This window comes from Sitodiplosis mosellana, unplaced genomic scaffold (assembly GCF_009176505.1).
Source record: "Sitodiplosis mosellana isolate CC-2019 unplaced genomic scaffold, AAFC_SMos_1.0 Smas_scaffold_13, whole genome shotgun sequence".
Lineage (NCBI taxonomy): Eukaryota > Metazoa > Arthropoda > Insecta > Diptera > Cecidomyiidae > Sitodiplosis > Sitodiplosis mosellana.
Genome location: NW_022595255.1, coordinates 616910 through 638134, shown reverse-complemented (window position 1 = coordinate 638134; position 21225 = coordinate 616910). Strand labels below are relative to the sequence as shown.

The 21225-nt window shown below is 36.6% G+C and overlaps 2 protein-coding genes across 4 annotated transcripts in view; one reads left to right on the top strand and one right to left on the bottom strand.

Annotated features, from left to right (window-relative positions):
• The window catches only part of LOC129567889 (uncharacterized), a 181919-nt gene that overhangs the window by 42043 nt on the left and 118651 nt on the right, over positions 1-21225 (top strand). The gene's annotated exons all lie outside the window — the stretch shown is intronic.
• Positions 9138-11820, bottom strand: LOC129567891 (uncharacterized). The gene is made up of 2 exons (XM_055445256.1): positions 11653-11820; positions 9138-11573 (listed from the first exon to the last, which is right to left on the bottom strand). Exon 2 carries the CDS (start codon positions 11557-11559, stop codon positions 10378-10380), a length of 1182 nt encoding a protein of 393 aa, XP_055301231.1. The 5' UTR covers positions 11560-11573; positions 11653-11820; the 3' UTR covers positions 9138-10377.

Below are 21225 nucleotides of genomic sequence, written 5' to 3'. Positions count from 1 at the left end.
AGAGAGAGAGAGAGAGAGAGAGAGAGAGAGAGAGAGAGAGAGAGAGAGAGAGAGAAATATACACACACACCCAAACTAGCAAACTAGCATTCACCTCGATTGATGGTGATTGCGCACTAGGGTAGCTCAAATACCAAAAGTTTTAAAATTTGAAGCTCCAAAAATGTGGGTCGAAAAAATAAATTCAAACCATTTTCCGATAAAGTTTTGCTAATAAAATCCACCCGCACGGGAGGTATATAGTTCCTAGATTAACAGCATTGATGTTTATACCCTTTTTTTGCTGCCGCAATGATTTGGTGTGGAACATTGATGATGCGGTGTGCAACATGGTTCGATTTTAAACCGATTGGCATTTCCAGGAAATATTTCCAATACAATGTGCGATCATATCGATGTATTTTGCAAAGATGAAGAGCATAGATTTGGGCGTCGTTTTTATGGCCATTTCGAGCATTCGTTGTTATTGGATTTTTATTTTTTTGAAATTCAAGCATAGCAGCGTATGAAAAATATGATGATGATGAAAATGTCACTATTTTGACCAATGTTTTTTTTTCCTTGCTCGAATAGTTTACATATCTGTCATTTATGTTTTATATTTACGCATATTGATGCAATATTACAAATTGATGAGTAAAAAATGTTTTCAGATTATTTAATCAAATTAATTGGCCATTTTCGTGGAATTGGTTTGAAACAAATAATCAGAGCGTGTTATGAGCTGATGTCAGCAGCACTATGTAACGTCAGTATGCTGACGAGTATGCGTTGAGTTGTTTTAACGCATTTGCAGTATAAAAATGAGATATCCTCCAAACATACCAATGTTATGATTGAACGATCCATTGTTATGATTGCTAACCCTTTCGTTTTTATACTGCAAATACGTTGAAACAACGCAACGCATATTCGTCAGCAGCTGATATCAGCAGCTGACGTTAGTTAGTGCTGCTGACATCAGCTCATAACACGCTCTCCAAATAGCGGATGTGCTCTGTCTTGTTCATCAAATCAACGTTCTGATTTCCGAACGTTTCTACAAAATTGTTGTATGGCTTTTTTCCTATTAGAGTTCGATCTACTACTTTTCCGATTAATACATTTCCGCCTTGACGTCATTTAATATAATACATTTTTGACAAATATTTAATTCCTCCATCAAGTACAAATACGCGGTTGTTCGATCTAACCATATTCTGATGATTTATCACAGCCAAGTGAACAAACCGAACTGATGAAATTGTATCATAAAAAAAGATTTAATCAAATCTCGAAACTCAACGCAGCAGAAAAAGCGGCATTTCCAAGCGCACTGAAGCCTTCATCATCGAAAAGCTCTACGTGGAAAATGGTTTATGAAAGCTGTGTCAATGAAAAATGTAAATAGCATTTAACAGCACATATTTGATTAGGTTTTTTGTCTCTGGCTCTGACTCTGAGGTTGAGTCTCTGACTCTGTCTCTCTCCCGGCGGCGCTTGTGAGTTATACGGGTAATACGAATCACTTTAACATGGAAATGTTTTTCGCTCGCTGCATACCTAAGTAGTACCAACGTAATAAAATAAAACACAAATCCGCACGAAACAATTTTTTTTCGCTGTATTAGAAACACGAAGTGCCAAATTTTTGCAATCTCCCTGTTTTGGTTCGCTCTCTCTCTCTCTCTCCCTGTCTTTTTTGATTCAATTTAGTTTGGCTTCGAAATTTATGTGAATGCATGAAACTCGGAGGAAAAAGCAGCTGGAATTCCATTCGGCCCTTTAATGTCGTCGCTGACGTATGAGCAAATGTCCCCTCTCTTTCTACCCAGATGGTATGCTCTTATTAAGTGACATATATTTGCTGGGGACGGTTTTGAAAACCGCAAATTCCTTCAACGAATTCATTTAGAATTTAACGGATAGTTAGATGTATCATATGAGCATAGATAACCCTTTATGTTGCCACAAATAAAAAAGAAATTCACTAAAACTATTTCGCATACACATAGATGCTCGCCTTTTCTTTGGCTACTTTTATATTAAATATATCAGAGCAATAACACTAGCAGCAACAGCACGAGTAAACAGTTTGCTCATCTCGAATATTTTTCGTTACTTCGTGTAGTGACTTTTTGTGTTGCCACCACGAAACTCATGAAATCAAACCACACAACTGGTAATAATTTGGATTTTATTTCCTCGAGTATGTGCTTAAATTGTCATCAAGTGGTAATTTTTTTCTATTTAGTTCGAGTGTAAGAGCTTGGTAAATTTATGAATTCCACTAAATGGAATGGAATTTTTTTTCTCGTTGCTATTCACCGTCTTTTAACATCAGTGTATGAATTTAGTTATGAGTTGTCGCGTTGCTAGCGCAAAAATAGTGGTGAAACAGGTGACGTTGACATTGTCAACACCAGGGGTGCTTGCGTTTATCTGTTAAAATATGATACAAGTCATACGTGTAAATGGATGATTCTGGCAGCGAAAATGGCAACAACGACAACAACAGCACGAAAAAAAATTATTCTGCAACTTTTTATCAAAGTGACGGTAACACAGCGAGCGAGCGAGAGAAAGAGAGAGAGAGAGAGAGAGAGAGAGATAGAGAGAGAGAGAGAGAAAGGGAAAGAGAGGAAAAAACGCTCACCGACTTTGCCTCGCCAATCATAAATTTCAGATGAGCAAAAAATGGCAAGATGTTGTGCGAGATCATCAACTAGCTGCGAGATAGCGAGCATGTCATTCATAATAACGTTTATATTGCCGTCAACGAGTCTCTTTTCAACATCATTTACGTTGCATAAGCTCTTCACTGCACCCACACACACACAAACTCACATGCCGCGTAACTGAATCAACAAACAAAACCGCTTCTCTCTCTTTCTGTCTCTTACACGGCGCGCACGTTAACATAAAACTGTTGCGATAACGAATTTGCCGAGTGAAAAACCATCGCAAGAATTCCGACAACTGTCTCTCATATCGTAATGAACCATCGCAAATGAACATAAAAGAGGACCACAGTAGCGCGAGCACTCGCGTTTGCACTTGTTCCCATACCCATACCACAACCGAGCAGAAGGGTAATGTCAGTGACAAAAGCTGAAATCATACGGAAAAGCTTTCCGCGTGCAAATTTATTATCGCCGTTTAAATGGAACCGCTAGTATCTATAGCAAAAATGTGAACATTGTACAATACACTGTACGCTCGTTAACAAGCACGCCTCTCACTTTACGCTTAACTGGTTGCTGTGTTTGCGCGCGCTCATTCATTTGGTTTGATCTTTGCATTTCTTTTGTTTTTTTCGTAAATATTTAGCCTTTGCATGCGAGATGTGCTTGAACACACCAGAACACACGAAGACATATTTGAATAAGAAACGCGTCTCCTTCACTCACTTGATGTGCGAGAACATGTCATCATGCAAAAGTTTACTTTTCTATTTGGCTTTTAATTACAATCTTACACTACGAATATTTTCAGCTTGTTTTTTCCTTTTTTCAAAAGAACCGTTGCAACGTACTCACGGTGTCACCTTATTCACTAAGTTGCGTTCGAGCTGCAAATGGCATACTCGGGCCACGGTGAAACCACCGAAATTGTTGCCATGCACTCGAAACAAATATCAACTCAGTCATGCTCGCGATTAAACCATTGTTCAGAAAATAATTAAGCGAAGTTTTTGGGGCGAAAATTGTCGAAAAACCACCATCGTGTGCACCATCACACACATACTGAATCGAGCGATATCGTTGTGCGCAATAATAATACTGCCAATTTCGTATACGTAAATGTTTTAAGTGCAGTAATACAAGAGCATAAGAGTTGAATTCCATCTAGTTAACAAGCCGTTTTGATTGGCCTATTTAGTTGAAATTTATTTCTTTTGGCAAATCTCAGTGAAATTATTTCCAACATTGAACTATTTCACTTGATTCACCCACTTTTTGATCAGTTTCTCACCTACGGAATTTTGGCAAAATATCGACCACGATCTAGAACGCCAGTTCAAAGTTGGTTTTGAAAAACGGAGTTTCGGTGGAAATTTCCGTCTTTCACTCACTCGCCCGCTCCATATATGCCAAGCAACATGAAACAAAGACGAGAAAAACACGAGCGCTACGATCGCATTCTGCGCTTATCTTGAAAATGTAAAAAAGATGTTGGGTTGAAAGCATTCGCATCGGTCAATCTGAATCTGCACACAACTTTCATGCACTCTCTTTAATGAATAATCTACAGAGCGCTGCTATTAAATAGAAACTGCAAGTGGTTGGTGCACCATTATAATTTGTATGCATGCATAAAAGTTGGTTTAACTGCATTTCCCCGCCCGGATATTTAACGTTCATACTACACCCGCTGGCTGAATTACTGACGGTTGTTATTAGCGCAATAAACTTCATTCAAATTCGAATAAAATGCATGCTTTCACCCAAACACACAAACACACACATCTCGCTATTTGCCGTGCACAAAGCCCGCAGAACTGTGGTCCGAGAGAAAGCCGACCAAAAGATTTCATATTTATTTGAAGACCAAACCCTTTTCATAGCCTCGAAGTTCGTCAAGAAAGGCATTAATTGTACGCCACTTGATTTTTAGTTAAGTGGAAATTGTGGTAAATTTGCTTTTCATTCAATGTTTTTGAAATGATTTTTCTTGAAATCCATCCCAAAAGAAGGAAAAAACCCGCACATATAGAAAGGGGTGAGAGAGAGAGAGAGAGAGAGAGAGAGAGAGAGAGAGAGAGAGCGTCGACGGAATAAGAATGCGGTATTGTAATGGAAAATTGGTAGCTCAAGTTAATTTTGTGTGCAGCACACTGTTTGTTGTTCTTGCAGAGCATTTACTCTGTGAGATATTATAGCCCTTGGGTGTCGAATGCTACTATACGGTGTCATGCTAACCCACAAGAGAATTCACTGAACCAAACGCATTGAGATAGTGATTGTGTGGCGCGTTTTGGTTTTCATTGGCTCTCAAACCAAAACTGTACAAACTGCCAGGTCTTATGGTGGTGATGCGCATAATAATGATAACGACGACGGCCATGGCTGTATCCGACTTTGTTAAGTTATGTAAATTGAAATTTCAGCGTTCTCGCAAGCGGGAAAGGGAAAGATCGACTGCAAAGCAAAAAAACCCAAGTCTAAAGTTGTATTCATCGTCGTTCGTTTTTCTTTCCATTATTGTTCGTTATTCCATTTTCACGAGACGGGATAAATTATTATGCATCTTTTTCGCAAAAGTGCAAGCATGCTCTTCATTTCGCACACACTTGATGCTCTATGATCTGCGCTATATAGCGAGTTTCTATTTTAATCGGATTTTTGTTCGCATTTTCCCATCAGAATACAGCCTTTGTATGCACTTCGCATTTCAAGTGTTATGCGGTTTAAGTTAAAGCATTTTCACCCACTTCAATCATTTTTTCCCCTTCACTTTTCTTCCTTCTATCCGCTTTGTGAGTATGTGTGTGTATGCATTGTAAAAAAATTACATCAAATTCTCGAGGCAAAAGGTGCTCGCTTTTTTCCCTCGCCCTCTCTTCTTCATTCAGTGCATGAAGAAGCACATTTTTCCATTCATCTATTCGAAAAATATTGAGTTAGTTGAAACCCATTTCGTGTGGCTCATCATTTTCTGAGCATCACCACAAAAAAAACTTTTCAATTCCTTCATTTGCACACTATTTGGCCTTGAATATGTGTGTATGAATGCACAATTGCGGCTGTTATTACTAGCTGCTTGGGATAGAGCCGATTTGCTTGCGCGCAATGAAGAAAAATTGAAATTGAATTGAATTTACGTTGTTGCAGAAAAATCGAACGAATGCAGCAGCAGCAGCAAAACTACAATGAAACTAATAACCATTTATCATGGGCGAAAGTTTTTCCAACGACCAAAGAATTCGATGATGACACATGAAGCTAACTTTGAAACCAGTCTCTCGAGTGAATACTTTTGAAAGCGACGCAAAAGTAAATTTAAAAGATTAAAATATGGCAACAAGACGAGAAAAGCAGAAGAGAAAAACAGAAATGAGATGAAAAAGCGAGTGTGATCAAGAAAATAACCAACTGTGATTCGAGCTAAACATCGAATGTTATCTCCTACTGTCGATTCATTTGCACTGGATAAAGCTGCTGCTACCACTGGTGGGTGAATTTGTTTCGAGGCGACGAAATGTGTGGGTGTGCGCCTCACAGTGAAGGCAATCAACCAGTGGAAATTTATCACTGATGCTTTTGGTGTGACACATCACAGCTAATGCACCCAGCCAGTTCATGTCGGTCGCGCAGCTTGTCACCGACTCACACACAAACTTTTCACAAAGATTATCAATTGTAGTAATTTTCTTTTTTCTTCTTTCCCATCATTCGTTCCAACCATTTATTCTTGATAAATGTTCATTAGAAGCAATTTTTCGGCTTTACAAATGGCAATTCAAGTTTTGCACGTAGTCGCAATGTTATGTGTTCCTTCATCGCAAACGGGTGCGATAACTTTTCATTTTGCGAACGCAAAAAATATTGGATTGTACTGCACGGCAAATTGACCGTTTAAAGAACAATTCCAATGAAATTATCTGGTTCATTAATTGTTTTGCACACGCGATATAAACTGCGAACATGTACGCGCAATCTCTCAAATTGAACATAATAATTAATTTCCCATGCGAAATAAACGCGCGCGCACACACACAACCCGTGCACGAGTGTGTTTTTCATTTTCTTTCATTAAACTGAAAATTGCTCATCGAGTGGCAAAAACTTTTTCCACCAGCCATTTATCAAAAAGTTTTTCGATATTTTTTCTCCCTTCTGCTGTCTCTATTTTGCGCCAATTTTATCTACTGTTCCTCTATCTTTGTATTTATAAACGTTGTAACGCCTCGACAAAGAGAACAAAAGGGGTTGACATGTAAACAAAAACAAAAGTTGTTTTTAAAACTTCGTTTTTATTCATATTGTGCAGTCACGAAATTGACTAATACCTTTGAACTGGCAATGTGACATTTTAAGCGATTTTAAATGCCATCGTATCGCTTTTCTCGCTTTGAAATACTGCAGTCTGCTCATCGAAATTAAAGATTCAATTGAATGATATAATCCATAATCTCTTCGTGCACTGCTGAGAAAATGACGAAAAAGTGTGCGAAAATTTTCAAATGGATATGGGTTTCGGATCGAAAAGGATTTCATGACAGCAACGAGAAGAAAAAACTTTTTTTCAGATTAGTAGCTCTTATGGCGACACGCATACAGCATAAACTTGACCCGATTTATTTATAAATAGAAAGAAAGAAAGAAGAAGCAAAACAAATACCTAAACGCAATATTGATAGACATTCAATGCGATAATAGCTGTGAATTTGGTGTCATTAATCTTGTCGACCTCTTGTAATTGTCCAGCGATGAGAGAGATGGCGTGTTTTTTTGCTTATTTTCAATCCATTTGTCTTATGTTCGCAAACAATTGGGACCGAATCATTTCTCCGAATCGGTAAGTCTCTTTGAAGTGATTGGCAAAAGATTGACGTTATCCAACATATAGTTTTACGCAAAATATTTCGACTTTTTCAGAAAAACTGTTTTTTAACAAAATTCGATTTTGAAATTCTGGGGTTTTAAATTCGGATTTTGTTCAGTTTTTCACGAAGAATTTTGTGGTGGTTTCAGTTTGAAGGTTCGATTGAGCATTTTGAAAAATTAACCCAAAAATGCTCGTTAATAAGATCAATTATCTTATTAATATGTTAATAAGGTCGGTATTAACTAGCGTTTTTGGGTTAATTTTTCGAAATGCTCAATCGAACCTTCAAACTGAAACCACCACAAAATTCTTCGTGAAAAACTGAACAAAATCCGAATTTAAAACCCCAGAATTTCAAAGTCGAATTTTGTTAAAAAAAACAATTTTTCTGAAAAAGTCGAAATATGTTACGTAAAACTATAATCCAACATGAAAATAATTATTTTTGGGCTGCTAATTACTGCACAGTATCAAAGATGCGCTCCCAAGGACAAAACAGCTCAATGATCCGATGAAACAGAAACAGAAAGAAAAACAAGAAACAAAAGAACAATTGTTATTCTGACCTAGGCCTTAAAACCACCATTCTGTCTGTTAGATTTGGTTTTCCCCCTTTTTCTCGTCAATAAAATCTGTGCTTCATTAATTTCAGAAAAGAAATAACCTTCCCCTTAACCCTTGAAAGACTTGTTTCACCCCATTTCTTTTTTCTCTTTACTCAAACGAAACTCTCAGGATCTTAAAAGTCTGGAAATAAGTCGAATTAATCAACCCACGCTCATTAAAGCCAAACAGGAGACAATTTTAAAGTGGCTTTAATTAATTTAGTTAATTGATATTCACTTAATACGCATACATACACCCTCGATACATTTTAACAAACGTTTCATAATAAAATTTGCAACGAAAAAAAACATTGAAATATGCTATCTTCATGACTTTTCACGGCTGGATGCCATTTTCAGGTGCTTCGACAATCTCTATAAATTAGTTGCGACAGGATTTTCGTTGGCTTTATACCGAACACTTCGTCTAATGTTGCCGTCGTCACATGGAGCGACAGAGCATCAACCAGCTGATGTGTTTGCAATTTATGATACCATCTGCTAATGAAATGTTGAATAAATGGATAAAATGAGATTCACTTTTGGGATTGCAGGGGCGTGTGAGAATTTCTTGATTTAGATTGGTGTCATAAATTCAATGTATAAATCGTAAAAGATGATCAGACGCGTGAATGCGAGAAAATCGCAAACTTTTCCACTTTCAAGACGACTGATATTTACACACACATACTTGATTATCGCCGTGTTATTTGTTTTCTTTAGTAGTTATTTGAAGGGGATTTTACGCGTGACACTGCTGCTCAGACTGCTGTTGTTGGCAACAAATCATAAACATAACTTTTTTATGCGTCGACTTTAAAACGGTAATATGGGGCTAACTAACAGTGAAATGTCTGACACAGGCTTATGCAAATACTTGCAACGCAATGAATTTTTGATGAGCCTTCTACACGGCATGGAAAAGGCGCCCATGAGGCTCATTTTTGCAGAAACACTTTTTTTTTGGAACTTCAAACACACAGACAAGGGTATACATTAGGGCGGGTCGATTTTTTTTTCGACAATTTCCCTATGATTTCCGTATTCTATGGGTTATTTCAAGAAAATTTGCCCAAGGAACCATACCTCTATCGTTAAAATCGAGTCCCCTACTTTTTGTAGGTAGATTTTTTTCCAAAATTGACGTTCGTAAGAAATGTTACCTACACGTTCACATCCATAACTCAAAAACTATCGATCGGATCTAATCGCCAGTAGGCGCGTTGGAAAGGTGAGCTCATTCTGATCAATTTACAAAACAAAACCTCCAACATTGGTCCTACGGTTCAAAAGTTACGGGCATTTTTGTCCAAATTTTGAACCATTTTTCCATTTTTTTCATGATTTTGTCCAAAAATATTACTTTCATGGCCATTTTTTAGGCTCAATCCATTATTTTATTCAATTTACAATTCAAAACGAAGAGTTTAAGCCCAAATTTATCGAATTCGGTTGATTAGTTCAGGCGATATTGCTAAAACAAAATAACACATAAAACCAACTTTTTGATTTTTTTTCCCCTTTTTATTTTTTTTTCTACAAAAATTCAAATTAAGAGATAATAAAGTATCTATCAACCTATAATCAAAAAAAAAATATTCAATTTGAGTGTAGTAAAAGAAAAAATGTGAAAAAAAACATTATTTTTTCTGAAAGTCTTGTTTGCTTTCAAGTCTGGGTGTTTTCTCACGGCTCTCTAATGTCGTCGCCATAGCGCCTTCTACATTCTTTCCTGCAACTCGTTTAGCAGTGGCAGCCAGCAATTGGATATGTCTTTCCGTTCCTTGGATGTGTAAAGGAATTTGTGGATCATCGAATGGTGGCTCTTCGTAATTTAAATATCCCTCCAAATGTTCATACGAATGACTTTGCGTAAACGGTGGTTCGAATAAAATGGTATCGTCATTTAAATCAATCATATTTGTATATTCCGTACAATTAAAGTTTATAAGAGGTTTTTTATAAACTCTAAGTTCCGTTGGGTCGACAATATCTCTTCGGTAATGTAAAATCTTCTTGATAGCAATGTTTCGTTTTTCCATTCTATCATCGAACAACATAGATAGCAAGATATTTTCTGAGTGTGCAAAATATGCATTATCTTGAATTACTGTATTTACAACTTGACGTAAATTCGATGGTAAAAATCGGGTCCAAGTAATAAATTTAAAAAGTAATGTACTACCGTATACGGCAGAGCTATGATACTTAACATTGAAATACATTGGCGTGTATACTTTTATTATATAGTTAACAGTTTTTCGAATAGTCGCAAAACTCCACCGTGTACGCCAGTATTTGTTGGTTCACCATCAGAGCATATGGCAATTAATGAATCGAGAGACAGTTGTTTTTCTTGGAAGAATTCGATCAATTTGTTGACTTTGCTTTCCGCAGTTTCACTTTCTACTTTTGTGTAGCCTATCAATTGAGAATTTGGTTCCCTCAAAACAACTAGATGAGGTTCTTTAACCATCCTTGGATGCAACTTCTCATCAATTTTTTCTAAAGTTAGAGCATCATTTTTTCTGCCGTCGAATGAAAATGATATCAAATTCGAGCCATCATACCGCTTACGAAGTGCATCTTGTCTCCATTTTTCTCTTTCTCTACGAAGTTTACTTTTATCCATGATGACAAGATTGTCATGAGCATCTTTTACGCCCAGGTCTTCCATCAGAGCTGTTGCCAATGCTGATCCCATTCTATCATGCACACCAAATCTGTCACACATCATTGCATAGTTTTTAGTATTGTATCTGTGAGTGTATGTTTGTGGTGATAGAACTAATTCTGAAACTCCTCTCACATCAACTTCCATTTCGTCATCATCTGGTGTGTATGTAGGATCGTTGCTCACTGGGATTGTTGGTATAGTCGTTGGTATCGTCTCTTCACTTCCACTATCGTGTTCCGGTATCGTTTGTATTCTGTCATTATATTGATCGCGCATGAAATAGTTTAAGTTTTCTGGGATAGATCCACATGAGCAGTCGTTTTCTTTCAAGTTGCATTTACATTTTCCAATGTTGAATAATTCGTTTGTTGATTCTACGAACTTTTGGAATTCTGTTGCGCGTTTTACTCGTTGTTTAACTGCATTATAATATGCGTCAATGAAAGCATTCAATTTTCTAATGATGCTACCTTTGAGTATAAGTTCAATATTAAGTTGACTCCAAATTTCGAACAATCTGTCTGCTACTTGGGGAGTAAGTGTTTTATACGAAAACATTTTGCTTAGGGCTTTTGAACGTTCGGCCAAGAAAAAATAATACTTCAATATATCTCGTTTTGTTGACAGATTAATATCAGGTAATTCACAAGCCACGCCAAAAGAAAAAACATCATGAGAGACCAAATGTTGCAAACTACTGCGTTGGGTATCTGTTGGATCTTGCGATGAATCAGGCTCTGAATCCATTTTTTAAATCGTCACTAAAAGAATTAAATTTGTTTTTCATAGAATAATAATATAACTATTAACTATAATAGTAAGCAATGTTTTTACACTTACCTTTAAATCTTTTCTAAATTTCAAAATAGTTTGATTATTTGTTAGTTATTTCAAGTAACACTTCACTGAAATGACGCTCAAACAAAACTAGCATACACTGCAATATTATATGCTTTTTTTCATATACGCACCAATACATTGTCACACACTGGCATCGTCTCTGTTGTGTTGAATGTATTGTGAATTGCGCGCTCAACAACGTGCTCAATACATTCAACACAACAGAGACGATGCCAGTGTGTGACAATGTATTGGTGCGTATATGAAAAATAGCCATTTGAATCGTCGCAATAGGAATAACACATTTTACGCCGATATTCAGTCCCTATATTGAGTTGTAAACAATAAAGTATGATCTCACACATGTCAAGCATGGTGGCGTTGCTTGTAATCTGTAACACATGTCGATATACAGTGTATATTATACACTTATGTTGATAAAGAGTATTGTTTTGAAAAAATACGTTATATTTCGCTCAAATTGAATATTTTTTTTTTGATTATAGGTTGATAGATACTTTATTATCTCTTAATTTGAATTTTTGTAGAAAAAAAAATAAAAAGGGGAAAAAAAATCAAAAAGTTGGTTTTATGTGTTATTTTGTTTTAGCAATATCGCCTGAACTAATCAACCGAATTCGATAAATTTGGGCTTAAACTCTTCGTTTTGAATTGTAAATTGAATAAAATAATGGATTGAGCCTAAAAAATGGCCATGAAAGTAATATTTTTGGACAAAATCATGAAAAAAATGGAAAAATGGTTCAAAATTTGGACAAAAATGCCCGTAACTTTTGAACCGTAGGACCAATGTTGGAGGTTTTGTTTTGTAAATTGATCAGAATGAGCTCACCTTTCCAACGCGCCTACTGGCGATTAGATCCGATCGATAGTTTTTGAGTTATGGATGTGAACGTGTAGGTAACATTTCTTACGAACGTCAATTTTGGAAAAAAATCTACCTACAAAAAGTAGGGGACTCGATTTTAACGATAGAGGTATGGTTCCTTGGGCAAATTTTCTTGAAATAACCCATAGAATACGGAAATCATAGGGAAATTGTCGAATTTTTTCACTCCCTACAAATCGACCCGCCCTAGTATACATACTTCAAAGTGCTGTGCGATTTCAAAGGTTTATCATCCAAGGATGTACGCCGAATTCATAAATTAAGAAAAACTAATAACCAGGTCTGTGTTAATTGAATAAATGAATGAAATTTACACAATTTTTGCATAGAAATGCCATATTATGCTTAGTTCGCTTCTGAGAACGATACAATTAGCGCAAACTATAACAATGCAGATTGCAGAATATATAAAATGGAAATTGCAGAGTTTTATTATATTTTATTACCGAAAATCTGTTCAAAAGCATTGGTTTAAGGATGAAACTTTGAAAGTTCAAAAGATTGAACTTAAATATTTTGCTCCAAAATAATTTTGTTCCATCATTTGTGGAAAATATTTGCTTGATTAATTTTCGAACGAGATATTCTACTTCATTTGTTTTAATTTGATAAAATATTGTTCAAACTACCAAATTTTTTTTATCCATTCAATATTAATTATGTTTTTTTCAATAATAATAATAAAGTTTACTCTCTGTTTTGAAAATTACACACGCTTTTATGCTGCCAGTTCACTAGCAACAACAACAAATATTTATACAATGTCGTTGCCTCTTGGTCTTGGTGTCTGGACTGTTCGCCAAGATAAAACTATCAATATTTTAGCCCGAATAATAATGGAAAATGCAATATCGACTTTGAATGAAATTTTAATTGAAATACCGCGAATAAATGCGAGCTGGATTTCACTGAAAGATAAGGCAACCATTTAATAGAATTTGAATCTTGAACACAGAACTTAGTTCGACAATGTACATTGAACAAGGATTTCTTAATCCCTTTTTTCTGTTAAAAAATAAAACTTGATTTGCAGCCTCTAATTTAATGGCCATTGTTTCATTTACGCAAGTACTCGCGTATCTAACTTGAAATGACTAGACGAATTATATTTTTTACTTCAGCATATTGTACATCAATGTAGTCAACATTCTTTTTCACATTAAGGATTTTGTTTATCTCAGTTACAAATCCAATCATATTCTTCAGACCAATTTCATACTTGTCGAGACCTTTCGAGATGCGTAAAATGATGAGAACAGATAATATCTTCGCAGAAAACCACTTGAGCCCTGCACTCGAGCACTTTTCAATTTGTTCCATAAAATACCCAAATCAATCAATGGTGCCCGTTGAGTGGATTCAAAAAAAGGTTGTTTTTTGTCGACGCGACGATGCACAAAATTGTTATTTTTAAGCATGAGCTTTTTTGTTTTAACAATATAAAATATATATTCATTGGTTATATCAAAATGTATGAATATGATCAATATTAAATGAGTTGCGAACAATGGGTTTTATTCACCAAATTATTTAAATTCATGTATACAATTTCAAATTTTAATTTTGCAAAAATCAATGTATTACAAAATTGTATCCCAATGAGTGAAAGAGGCAATAATACAATCAATGCGAATGTGGAAATTGAACTATGTACATTGTACAACGTGATGTAACATTTATTAATTGTGCAACACATTTGCTTGTGCTATTTTCTGCGTTGTGATTGTTTTTTATTTCTCGATCACTCGAATATTTTCCCACATTTGTCTGTTGCTTTCATGCCAAATCTGATTTACGATTTGTCTATGACTGCAGGCGCTCTTGTTTTCTATGTCTCTATCCGAAACGTGGCAGCGGCACAAAAGCGGCAACAATGTTGTCGGCACATAAAAAAAGCAGAGCGAATTCCCATACACAAATGCACAGACACTGAAGCCTGATCAAAAGCTGTTTCGCTAATGAAGCTTGAATCTTTTTTTCAATGCCTGTTTTATTTGGCATTTGACTGTTTTCTCTTCCATCATTTGGGTGGTTCGGTTGGTCTTGCTCCCCCTTTTTCTCAAACGCTACAGAATTGCTAATGGAAAGCACACAAAAAATCAATTTCTCTTTTGTGTATATATATGTGACTCAGTCACATTGTGACTGTAATCTAAGAGCGCTTAGATCACATGCATGTACTATGTAATCTGCTGTTTCTCAAATTGGCTACGAACTTCAATGGAGGCATCGAACCAACGCGGTAAACGAGAAAGATTTTAATCGTAAAGCGCTTTTCGTTTGCGTTTGCTGGCGGGAAAAAACCTCACATTCGTTCGGCACAGTAACATAACGCGCACATTTTATTCTCGTCTTTAATTCCGTCGCCATGTAAAAGAAATAAATTAAATGGATTTTCGGGTACAAAATTCAACGAGCAAACGGAATACGGGAAGTGTGTGAGAACGTGTGTGGCCCCATAGAATCTTTAGCCGTTTTCGGGCAGACAAAACGGATTCACAAAAACGTTTTGTTCCGTTTGTTTGTATTGGAATTGGCGTCATATTGTTTCACTCTCTCCCTCGCAACGTGTACTAAATGTCAAACGTAACGAAAATAATAATGATCGAGATAAGATTTGATGTATGCCATCCCAGCCTATTGCCTGCACACCATTCCAGTGTTTAATGTTGGCTCTGGTTCGATTGCCTTCTCCGAATTGATTTAGATGGTGTTGATGAACGAAAATGAACCGAAGTATAATCCCTACCATATCAATACGTAGCATACGGTGGTGACGGTGCAGTATTCGGAGCGACGCAATTCGTCGGTGTGTATGTCAAAATGGCCACAAAAGGGCAAGTTCCTCTAGGAATTCAATCCTAAGCTTTGCACCAAGGTGGCTGGCAAAATCGTCTGGGAGTTAATTCTAAAAGAGATTGCCAACTCATGACATAATTAAAGAGGTAAACGATTCTTTCTCTCTACCTTTTTGACGTTTTCTTTCGCTATTGTTATTTTTTTTTCTGTCGTCTGTGAAGCTGCTTTTTCTAATTTGCCAATGAACAAAATGGGCGAATGTGAATTTCAAACATTGTGAAATAGGCGAAGCATCAAAGCCCTAAATATGCCATTTTCAGGATATACACACACACGTGCCATGGAAATGCGAAAGACTTTGGAAAAATCGCAATTCGTTTCCATTTGTATGCTTTTGCCGTTTCTATTTATACTGAAAATTGGAGTTGAAATTAAATGCCTCGCAGCGTCCTTTTCAGCACAGCAAAAAAAACCTTTCTAATTTTATCCTCGTTGAACTCACATCAAAATTTCGATGTTAATTGTCAAAAATGTTTTAGAGCGAACAATACTTCGAGCGTAAAGAAATGGCCCACAAACGGATTCGTTCAGTAGTTTTTTTCTCTCTCAGCTATTAATTTCGTAGTCAACTTGTTTGGTTCAAATGGCAACCCGTTTCATTTAAATCCAAATCTCAATGTACAAAAAAAGAAGTTCCTCCAAATCTACTTCCTCGACGATATTTTGCTGATTTTTTTTTTGAAAAGTTAAAATAGCTTCTCAAAACGAAACAAAAAATACCAAGCACGTTGCTTCGAAGGAGAAAATTCCCATATTTCATGCTCAATTTTCCGTTCACACATTTTCGAATTTAGCACGATTTCAAATGCATACAATTTAAATGCGCACGCAAAAAGGACGAGTGGCAGCAAAATTAAGTTTCACTCTCGTTTTGTGGTGTGCATGCATTTTACACGGAGCAAGCGTTACGATTTAATTTTTGCTGCGAGTGAGTTAACAAAAGCGCAAATATATTTACATGCTGCAGTAGTAACAGCATCAGAAGTAGTGAGTAACCACAGTTCTGTGGATTCGGTAACATTTGTAATTTCATGTCACGTTTAACCTTTTGTTTATTCGCATATCTTAATATGCGCGTCACTGAAACCCATTCGCCATCAACTCTGGGAAAATGGAATGAACGAAGCACTCCAAATAGCCAGAAACATCGTCACGCAATGAATATTACATTTCCAAAGTACACACACATTCGGGAAAAAAATATTGTGCACCCGAAGAAGAAAAACGAACCCAACATGAAAATGGCATTCCATCATTCCTTCACCAAATGTGTTATCATTTCTATTTTTAACCATTTATCTCCATCAAACGCTTCTTTTTTCCTTCGTTTGTCAGTACAGTCGTTATTCACATATCATGTTCGTTGCGTTTCTCATTTTATCTTGCTCGGGGTCTAGACATGAACTTATTATGAATTCAAATTCCTAGAATCAGAAATTTGCTTGCCAATAGCAGAAAAACTGCCCACAACAATCCATGGGATAAAAAAGCATGAACCAAACAACAAAACATTACACTTGAAATCATCTATGAAAATGGTATTGTTTATTTCAATGTAAACTATCGTACAACGATCAAAGTTGCTCAACTCAACAGTTTAAATCTAAAAATGGGGCAAAACGAGTCAGCCCCGCAGTTTATATGTGGCATGAAAAACCAATTTATTTGTCGGTTTTCCTCATTTTTTTCTCGACCAATTCGTTTCTGTGCGAGAAAAAAAACACGACCAAAAAATGCCCACTTTGACACACATCAGTAGTATCTAAAAAAGACGGATGGAGCTACTGAGCAAAAGAGGAAAAAAAGGAGCGAATATTGCCGAGGCGGTTTCTTTGGTGGAAAGTTGCTATGCTAGACAGTTGTGTGGCTCAATCATCTCGAATTTCAAAAGAAAAACGACATAACAACTCCTATTCATGGAATATGAGATACATGAGCGCCAATTTTTCTGTGGTTGCTGACGCATAGAGCTGCAAATAGATTCATAAAAATTCGACAGATAATTTTTTTCTGTTGTTGTTGATTCTGTTGTTTTTTGCGTTACATATTCATTTTTCAATCACATGGTAAACAAGCTCGAATCACGGTAAGCAGTATGACGGTCTGAAAATTAGTAGAAGCTTCAGTGCACCGTACACGAAAAGCAAAAAAGTCGCAGAAAAGATTCACCCAAATCGCATTTATTATGCATAACTACACACATATTGCAACGGCAGATTGTAAGACAAGACACAGTACACGATGGCAACACACACACAATGGGCAAAACATTTAACATTTTCGGTTGAAGGAAAAAGTGAATCGCAGCAAAGAAGAAAAAAACATCGCATGGTTGTTGATATATTAAATAAATCCCTCGAAGGTATAATAAATTTATTATTCGCTATCACTTGCTTGAAAATAGGTTTGCCCGTTCGCACAGAAAAAATCGTGTTCAGCAAGTGGATGTGGACAGCAGTCACGATGACGAAAGTGGCAAAGGACCGAGAAAGAGGGGGAGAGAGAGAGCGAGCGGTAGAAGGATGATGCGAGAAAAAAAAATTGCGCGCACACCGAAAAAACACGAAGAAGAAATATTGTGAACATCATTCTTGAAGCACGCTTCATCTTCAATCTTCCGATTCCAAGAGATTTCGCTAGGATGCATGACTGTAATCTGAACAAGTCGTAGTGTGTATGCCTTTTGCTTTCCTCTTCTTATTCTCACATCGATGTCGGTGATTTTTTTTCTGCGTCTCTCTGCCGAAGCGTTTATACATTTTGTTTTTGGCGTCTGATTTTCCGTTTGCTATCTTTTTTGTATTTGTTTTTTGTTCTGTGTTTATATTTAGCGCTTTCCTTTTGCGTTCGAGGCGAACTGAAGTTGACATGGCGCTCACATAGTAAGAGCGGCAAACATGTCATGCGGTTTGAATGGAAATAGCGAAAAATATGTACAAATACAGAAAACATCTTAACCGAACGATAGCAAAAGAATGTGAGTGAGAGCACAAGATCAGGGAAAATAAACTCATTTGATATTTGGTTGTGTCATTTACCCTTGATGATTGCGTGGGTGGATTTTGCAAATCTTCAGTACGACAACACACAAAATGCACATATCAGTGAAAGCAGCAACCAAAAACTGAACTGTTTTTAATATTAGATATAGTGGTTAGGAGCTACCAACGCGCAAAAACCGCTGCTTATGCCCCAAAACTGAGAAGTTTATTATTGGAATTTGTTGTGCATTTCAGCATCGACCGATCGCGCTCATTTTCACATCTAAGGAAAAAGAACTTTTTCCCTCTCGCGCGCGATACTATAGCTGTTATTGTTGCCTAGATGAAACGGCAGCTAAACATCTGATAAGTATAAGAAATTCGTCGTCTTTTTTTTTCTTTTTCTACTACGGAACGTAATTACGAAATAATATATTTGATAATGGTCGCTCGGGTTTTTTGAATGCGTTTCCACAGTCGACGCTTTGCCGCCATCCCGTTTCAACATCTTTTACAACATCCAACGTAATCATATCTATAAATTTATGCCATTATACATGCGGCAGATTTCGACTATTGACACAACCGATAACGAAAATACGAAATGAACGAAACGCAAAATGAATTACGGAAATTTCGACATTTTTGTTTCCATCTAGGTTTCCATATAGAGAGCGCGAGCGGACGAAGCTTAAAGGCGCTCGCGTGCGCGTAACGGAAGCAACCAAATCACAAGAGTAGGGAGGAAACGGAAAAAAAAGAACACAAGCTGACACACAAGCGAAGCTGAAACCAATTAAAGTTTCTTACTCGAGCATAATTTTTGTGTCGTGTTGTGCAACGAGTATCGAATCGTTAGCCGAATAGATTTATTATTTCAATGTCGTCGTTGTCGATGTAACATAGAAAAGCGTGGCGATATCATGTGTCGCGGCAGACATGTGTTCCATGAACCGCATATACTTTCAAAAATTCCACGGATGGTGCGCCAATTGTTGTTTGCTCAATCTAAATTGCCGTTTCTCCCCCGTTCGCTGTCTCTTTCTCTTCTCCATGGAAAACAAAAATAGAAAATCTCCATTGCCAAAAAGATCCGAAAGTCAAAGTCACCTTCTTCATATATCTTATAATCTAAGAGCCAAAGACTCGGGTAGGGATAGAATCCATTTATTAAATTTTTTGATTAGAAAGAAGAAAGGAAAAATCGATGTTTGTTTTCGAATTAGCATTGATTCGTTGTACACGAATTTCATATATCGAGAGCGAAAAAATACGTCGGCAAACATTGCTCTTGGTGACAATCGATGATTAGGTCCGTATTTTTGCGGACTCTGTTTTCAACTTGCTCACACACCAAGTCTGTTTGCGATCCTAAGCATTGACAAGATTACTTGGGCACTCTTGGATGGTTGGAAAAGTTTCGAAGATTCATGGCAATATTTTTTGTTCCTTTCGCTCGGTTTTCGGTTCGGTATAATATGTTATTGTTGAACGAAAGAGGGACTATGAACATTGAGCACAGAGAGAGAGAGAGAGAGAGAGACCGAATGGGCCTGGGATTTTTATTATTCATTTTTTCCAACGGATTATTATGTGGGATCGTTATTTTATTGGATTAAAGCCCACCATTTTTGATATAAAATACAATGAATGTGTAAAAAAGTTTTCGATGAAAGCTTGCAATAAAACAAAAAAAAAACTTAAAATTTATTATTATGTTTTTTTATTGCCGTCATTCATCTGTCTTACAAACAACACATATACATACATGCAAACGCACACAGACAGAAAGCGACAGAGAATAGGCAAAATCCATTCAAAGTGAGTCCGTTCATCGCATGAGAAAGCAAACGGAAAAGAATTATCGTTGTGAAGCATATTTTTTTCTCGCTTTGTCTCTATCTCTCTCCCTCTCTTTCGATGTTACTCATGATTTTTTCATGTCTGAATTGCTTACATTTTTACGCTTTGCTTGGGTTATTTTTAAACGAACGTTGCTCGCAAGAGTTATGATAACCGACAAACAATGCAATGAACCCATATCCTTAGATTAAGCAAATCGTCTAATGCACAGACGTGTACACAATACACACACGCACATACACAGTCTTTCTATTGCAAATGATTTTCGCATCAATGTATTTTGCTCTTCATCTCATCGGTCGGTGGCAGTGCCTCAAAGGCATCTCTCATTCATAAAACATCGTTAGGATGGAAGTAAAAGCGACGAGAAATATTTGTGCTGTAAAATAATGAAAAAGTAAGTAATGGAAACGATTCCATCATGCTGAGACTGTGTGCGCGGACACACGATGGTTTATTGGTGAATTGCTTTGCTCTGCATGTTGTAATACTAGAGAATGGTGAAAAAAATCCATTTGGCGTAGACATTCTAATGAGAAATCATTGCCAGCGTTAGACGAAGTTTTCGTTTTAAGCAACAGGCTTACTGAACTTTCATACATATGTATATATATACATTTTGTGGCAAACAAATCTAAAAATCGAGCAGCAAACGATGCGGCCACACATTTATAAGTTAGAAACTTCCGTCCACTTATCAGTCTACCACCACTCGACTGCGTCGAATAACCATTTTCAAGTAAATGAACTAGAATGAACTGGCAAAAAGTTATAACTTTCAATCTAAGCTTCGCATCTAGATGGTTCATATCAAAAACCACATTTGGCAAGTGTGCACAACAGAAAGTGGTCAACAGTTTGTGTTGCTGCATTGCCGTTTGCAGGCAAAGTCCAAATTGAATAATAAAAGCTCAAAGCAGCAGAAAAACACACACACAGACACATTTCTCCATTAGACGG